Source organism: Alnus glutinosa, chromosome 1 (genome assembly GCF_958979055.1).
Source record: "Alnus glutinosa chromosome 1, dhAlnGlut1.1, whole genome shotgun sequence".
NCBI lineage: Eukaryota > Viridiplantae > Streptophyta > Magnoliopsida > Fagales > Betulaceae > Alnus > Alnus glutinosa.
This window is the reverse complement of record NC_084886.1, coordinates 30,597,141-30,604,028: the sequence shown is the minus strand read 5'-3', so window position 1 is coordinate 30,604,028 and position 6,888 is coordinate 30,597,141. Positions and strand designations below refer to the sequence as shown.

The window sequence follows — 6,888 nt, the reverse complement described above, 5'->3', positions numbered from 1 at the left end:
TGATGTAGTGGTCGTACCTTGCTCTCTAATGTGTAACCCAACACAAATGCAACCCAACACGAATGCTTCCCAACCAGGTCTCCTACTTGAAGGGGTCTTCAATTGAATCCTTTACCTTAAGGCCAGCCCCTAAGATAGACTTCAGTTGTAGCGCAGCAACAGCACACTTGCAATGGCTTGAGAGAGAACAAATTAGCTCCAATAACTTCACAAATAACTCTATGCTCTAGTGGAATTCGAGTTCGTCTATACGGCCGTCAAGCGTCCGGCTAGAGACCGGCTCCTTAACCCACGTGGCATCGTTTTTTTTCCTTTTTTATTAAAAAAAAGAAAACAAAAACCAAACGTTCAAAACGCATGAAGAGAGACATTTTTCAGCAGCAAATTTTTCTTCCATACTGGTTTCCCCCCATTTTTTCACCAAACCTCCCCTCTCAACCATACCCTCCCCCACCGGCGCCACTCCAACCAACCGCCGCCCCTCTGCTAGCTCTCTCTCTTTCTCTCACTCGGACCCAGCAGCTAAAGGATTCGCCGCCCACGAGCATCGTACCACGGATCTCCGACGAGGGAGCGCCCACCACCCATCGAAGCACTGCCCAACGCCGATCAAAAACGAAGCCGACCACCGTATTCTCGCTGTACGGTATCTCTCTCTCTCTCTCTCTCTCTCTCTCTCTGTCGTCTGCCACTGTCAATTTTTTATGTGCTTTTTTTTTTTTCTTTTTCAACGGCCATTCACAGATTCTTGTTGTTGTGATAATTTTTGGTTGTTTTTTTTTGTTTTCATTTTTTGGTTCTTGAAGATGCTCGTCGGGTGTTCGACAAAATGTTTAAACCGAATATACATGCTGATTCTTGTTGTTGTGATAATTTTTGGGTTTTTTTTTTTGTTTTCAATTTTTGGTTCTTGAAGATGCTCGTCGGGTGTTCGACAAAATGTTTAAACCGAATATACATGCTGATCTTGTTGTTGTGATAATTTTGGGTTTTTTTTTTTGTTTTCAATTTTTGGTTCTTGAAGATGCTCGTCGGGTGTTCGACAAAATGTTTAAACCGAATATACATGCTGATTCTTGTTGTTGTGATAATTTTTGGTTGTTTTTTTTTGTTTTCAATTTTTGGTTCTTGAAGATGCTCGTCGGGTGTTCGACAAAATGTTTAAACCGAATATATGTGCTAAGGAGATTTAATATACTTGTCGTAAGTATTTGGGGTTTTGCAGAAAAGGTAAACTATCATATGAGATTTTTTTCCCTTTTGTAGTCCCTTATAATTTCAACTTGGTCAACTTGGTCATGGTCTAAGATTTTCTGTGAAAAATGCAGATGAGTTACCAAGCCAATGAAAACCAAATGCATTTGGATTTGTACACCGGCGCGCAACATCAACTCTGGATTCTATACTTGGAACATTTCTCTATTAGGATTGTTGTAGGTGATGCTAAATTTTGTAAGCAGCAAAGTATTGTGAAATTATTGTAGTTTAAACACTGTTTGGTTTAAACTACAATAATAGATGTAGCTTTTAATCTACAACCAAAAAACAAGCATGTACTGCTTTTAATCAATATATTACATTAAGGATAGATGTAGCCTGAAGATTTACATCAAATCATACTCAGTTCCGTGCCTTACAGTGAGTCAAGACCAACATATCATAAACGTTTTCCTTTTCCTTTTCTTTTTCTTTTTATGAGGTTTCAAAAGATGTGCCTATTTTCAGCCTTCCGAAGAGCGGACCCCATGAATCATAACCGTTATTGATGGCGTCTGAGACCCCGATTATAACTCCAATTATGTTTATGATCAGCAAGGACAAGGGGGGATCAACAAAGATGTCCATTTAAAGAGGTAAGAGCTCAGAAAAACCCCCGTCATCAGCAGCTTTGGATGTAACAGTGAAGTTTGTATCAACCCCTGCCAAAACCTTAAGCAGACCCTGGAAGAGAGCAAACAGGTGTGATGAGACGCCGCCAATTACCCAGAATTGTTCATTCCTCCACCAGTCTGAGGTTTATAGGAGCTGAACCCTTAAATGCCGGCATTTTCGGTATGCAATACACTGATCGCCAGCCATGACAGTGCATTTTGAATCCTATTAGTATATCCTCCGTAACTGAGCCATATATCCACCCAACCTGAAACATAAATGTAATTTAGCCACATGACACATTGACAATATACATTGTCATACCTCGCTAAAGAAAGAAATTGCAGAAAACTTTGTTAACTATGAAACAGTTGCACCATACCTCTTTCCCCCATTCTGTTTTATCTTCATAACCATAGCTAATGACATGGATTGCTTCCTTCAAGAGTGATGCAGAACTTGCTCCTTTTGGAACTCCACCATCTTCCATAAGTGTTGAAGCCATGAAAACTGGTGACTGTCCAAATTTTTTCTCAAATTTTATTTGGGGCAATAGGGAAGATTTTTCATTATCTATTCCTGCAATGGAAGTTCCAGGAGAAACATAAATGATCTAAGTTTAATCCAATCTATGACAAGAGACAAATCCTGAAACATTTCAGACTTGGGGCAAACCAGGTCAAGTTATAAGTTTTCAGTATAAATTTTCAGGATAAAAAAAGTAAGTTCTTTTTTGGGGTTATAAAGTGAAATAAAAATTTTGCACCTCATTCAGGAATTTTTTATGTCTATTTTTTTTTTTAAAAAAAAAACAGAATGTTAAAAAAATAACTGCAAATGCATGCACACTAATTGAAGCCACTCCATACCTTCGATTCCCTCCTCAATATTTTCTAGCGCATGTATCGGACTTGAAGCCTCCTTGTTTTTAATCTTTTTTTCATTTGACTTCTTTTTCTTGTTCTTCTTTCTAGATCCAAAACAGCAGCAGCACCATTTTGGCCAACAATTACATGTTTTCCCAGGGGGTTTCTTCTTGATGGGGGCATCATATCCATAGAGTGCCAAATAAACAAAGCATGTATATTCGGTTTAAACATTTTGTCGAACACCCAACGAGCATCTTCAAGAACCAAAAAATGAAAACAAAAAAAAACAACCAAAAATTATCACAACAACAAGAATCAGCATGTATATTCGGTTTAAACATTTTGTCGAACACCCGATGAGCATCTTCAAGAACCAAAAATTGAAAACAAAAAAAAAACAACCAAAAATTATCACAACAACAAGAATCAGCATGTATATTCGGTTTAAATATTTTGTCGAACACCCGACGAGCATCTTCAAGAACCAAAAAATGAAAACAAAAAAAAACAACCAAAAATTATCACAACAAGAAGAATCTGTGAATGGCCGTTGAAAAAAAAAAAAAAAAAAGGCACATAAAAAATCGACAGTGGCAGACCATGGAGAGAGAGAGAGAGAGAGAGAGAGAGAGAGAGAGAGAGAGAGAGAGAGAGAGAGAGAGAGATACCGTACAGCGAGAATACGGTGGTCGGATTCGTTTTTGATCGGCGTTGGGCAATGCTCCGATGGGTGGTGGGCGCTCCCTCGTCGGAGATCCGTGGTACAGTGCTCGTGGGTGGCGAATCCTTTAGCTGCTGGGTCCGAGTGAGAGAAAGAGAGAGAGCTAGCATAGGGGCGGCGGTTGGTTGGAGTGGCGCCGGTGGTTTGGTCGGTGGGGGAGGGTATGGTTGAGAGGGGAGGTTTGGAGAAAAAATGGGGGGAAACCAGTATGGAAGAAAAATTTGCCGCTGAAAAATGTCTCTCTTCATGCGTTTTGAACGTTTGGTTTTTGTTTATTTTTTTTAAATAAAAAAGGAAAAAAAAACGATGCCACGTGGGTTAAGGAGCCGGTCTCTAGCCGGACGCTTGACGTCCGTATAGACGAACTCGTGGAATTCAATACCGAATTCTTGCAGTTCTCAATGCCCAGAGGACTCTATTTATAGGCTGAATATTCAAATGGGCAACTGTAGTGATATGTACGGACGTCGTCCGGACGGCCAAGGTTTACTGTCCGGACAGACAACTGTGCGACATAATTTCTGAGATTTCCCCTGAAAATCTTTCCTGTTTGAGAGCCGCATCCGGACAGTGAGGCACTGTCGTCCGGTTGGTCGCACGTCCGTTGCAAGTAATTTCGATATAAGGCTTTCACGCCTCCGGACCAAGGGGGATGGCCGTACAGACGGTTATTCTTCAACACGAAATTTCCATATCAGATGAGTGCGCGTCCGGACCATGATAGGCAGGCGTCCGGACGATTGAAGTTGAATACGCAATTTCCATATCTGTTGAACGCGCATTCGGACCAAGCTGACTGACGTCCGGACGGTTGTATTTGAATTGCGATTCTTGCCTTATGTATGAGCGCGTCCGGACGGGAATCCACGTCGTCTAGACGGTTGTATCAATCTTCCCTTATTTGAACTTTGGAAAGAAAATTTGAAGGTGATGATCGATCACTGGTCGTCGTTCGGATGGGCTGCTAAGATGTCCGGACAGATGCAAGCTGGAACAGATGCTTCTCGATGCAGTGAAGGGTCCGGACAGAAATCCACATCGTCCGGATGAATGATGCTAGGTCTGTCTGGGCGTCTGAACGGATGGAATTGTGGACAGATGAGCATCCAGACGGGATGTCACGTTCTTCCGGACGGCTGACAGGGAACCGAAAATCTTATGACTTGCAAGCAGAATCTTCTGAAACACTTCTGAATAGCGGAATCCCTGTTAGAACACCATTTTTACAAACAAGTGATTTTGTCCAAACAGAATGAGGCCAATTACAAACTAACAGAACTGTTGAGCACACACTAGCAACGGTTTGAGAGCTAGTGGATCTTCGATTCTCCCTAAACACCCTCTCAAAGCTAAGAGAATTCAATACCAAATTATGTACAATTGACAAGCCTAGGGCCCTCTATTTATAGACTTATAGCAAACCTAAAACTACTGAGATTCGAACTCTGGCTGTCGAGGGTCCGGACGGAAGTTAGCCACGTCTGGATGGTCTTCTGCGATATCCTTTCAAAAACAGCGCAATTCTATCTTTATCAGGTCCACGTCCGGACGGCTTGGCCGAGTGTCTGGACGGTCTTCGCTATAACTCCCTGCGTTCGAATGGAACACTGGAATATTCTGAAATGCTGGACAATGTCCGGATGTGTTGCCACGTTGTCCGGACGACTTGCAAAGACTTCCCTAACAATGTCGACTTCTGAAATCCAACTCCGTGTTGAATACAGATTGACCTAACCGTCTGGACGGTGTTGCTCTGTCGTCCAGACGTCTTCAAAGCAAACTTTTGGACACTGCTAGGCGTCCGGACTCCTTCAAAGGCTTGTCCAGACGGTTGCACAGGAATCGGTTGATTTGGCTTGGAATTTGCAAGAACTCTTCATGAACATCTTCTAGAAGCTTGTGACCAGTCACATACTTTGATTTGAACACTGTTTGAATACATGAAGATTTTGAATTTAGAACCAACCATCTTGTTAATTCGCAATTATTACATAAAGTGTTTTTTGTAATCCAGAATGTAGCCAATATAAAATGAGTAATGATTGAATACCACCCAAAGATACAACTTTTCACCACCTTGCCTATGTGGCAAGGTGGTGAAAAGTTGTATCTTTGGATGGTATTCAATCATTACTCATATAAAATACTAACATCAAGTTATACGATAAAAACCAATTTTTAACTTAGAACTTAGAATGAGCATAACTTGGTCATACAAACTCGAAATGAGTCCATTCAAAGCTCATTATGCTAGTATTTAAGCCCTCTATTTACTGGTATAATTTTATAAAATTATGTGAAAGTCGGAATTTCAGACTTAGTGGGGGTCGCTAATCATTCGCTAAAACGGCGTTTTCACTAATCACTATGTTATTTCTATAATTGAGGCTGATCTATTACGTTTCTTGACATATTATTGCTCATTTTAGTAAATAAATTACTTAAGGATACTTTGGTGAATCAAAACTTAATTTGGACAAAATCTTAGTTTTAGCCAAAAAAGCGGTGTACTTGAGTTTCCAACTGTCATAAGAAAGGCAGAAACGGTCTTTAATTCACTTAGTAGGACCAACTGAATAAATTCCCTACCATTTTTGTGTCATGAACACATATGCCCTCCTAAAGAAAGATAGTGAAGACTTTTTTTGGTTTATTTTCTTTGTCAAGTAAGCTGAAACTTTGTGAGGGTAAACACTAGGTGAAAACAAACTTCAAATGAGTTCAATAAAAAAGAAAAAGTGTTCATCTAGAAGTCCTCTATCTACCCTCAAAAATTCATGTCAATCGGAGTATGTTTGAGTATCTAAAAGTGGGTTGAAGTATATTGACCTCTATCTAGACAGAAATACTAATTCAAATAAATTATAAGGACTACTTTGCAAAAACTTATCAAACAAGTTAATAATTTTATTTCATTTTGCACCCAATAGCCCTTGGATGTCTTCCTATAGATAGAATGCCTTGCTTTGTCTTTTGTTCATTCCTCCAAAAGGTAGAACACTTTGTCTTAGTTTCATTGTCTTTTTCTCTTGTCCTTTGCATGCATATACACATGGCCACTTCACTTTCTCTTGGTTGTTTTGCGTGCTTTCATGCCCCACTTTCAGCTACTACTTTAGGAGAAAAGAAAGGAGTTGTTTCTTTCACCAAAAATAGCCTAGAATACCAAAAAGTAAGCAAAGTTAATAAACTAATCCTCCAAGAATAAACTCATCCATTCTGCCACCTAGAGGGATTTTGTGGGTTTTCTTCCAATTTCCTTCTAGGTATAAACTTTGACACTTTATGATGTTTCTTTTATGTTAACAAAGATGAAAATAATTTATTGACTTCTAATTAAAATCAAGTGTGTTTGTGTGCAAACAAATATCTTAAATGCGGAATTTAAATAAGACAAGATATTTGTTACAAAGTGGAAACTCTATG

The 6,888-nt window shown here is 39.8% G+C and overlaps 1 protein-coding gene across 1 annotated transcript; it reads right to left on the bottom strand.

Moving 5' to 3' along the window:
* Positions 1 to 1,845: 1,845 nt before the first annotated feature.
* Positions 1,846 to 2,961, bottom strand: LOC133858795 (cellulose synthase A catalytic subunit 2 [UDP-forming]-like; the record flags this gene model as incomplete). Its single annotated transcript, XM_062294256.1, has 4 exons — positions 1,846 to 1,941; positions 2,006 to 2,140; positions 2,255 to 2,451; positions 2,742 to 2,961. Coding segments are annotated over 4 exons (648 nt in total), but the record flags the coding sequence as incomplete, so codon positions are not given.
* Between the last annotated feature and the right edge of the window lie 3,927 nt (positions 2,962 to 6,888).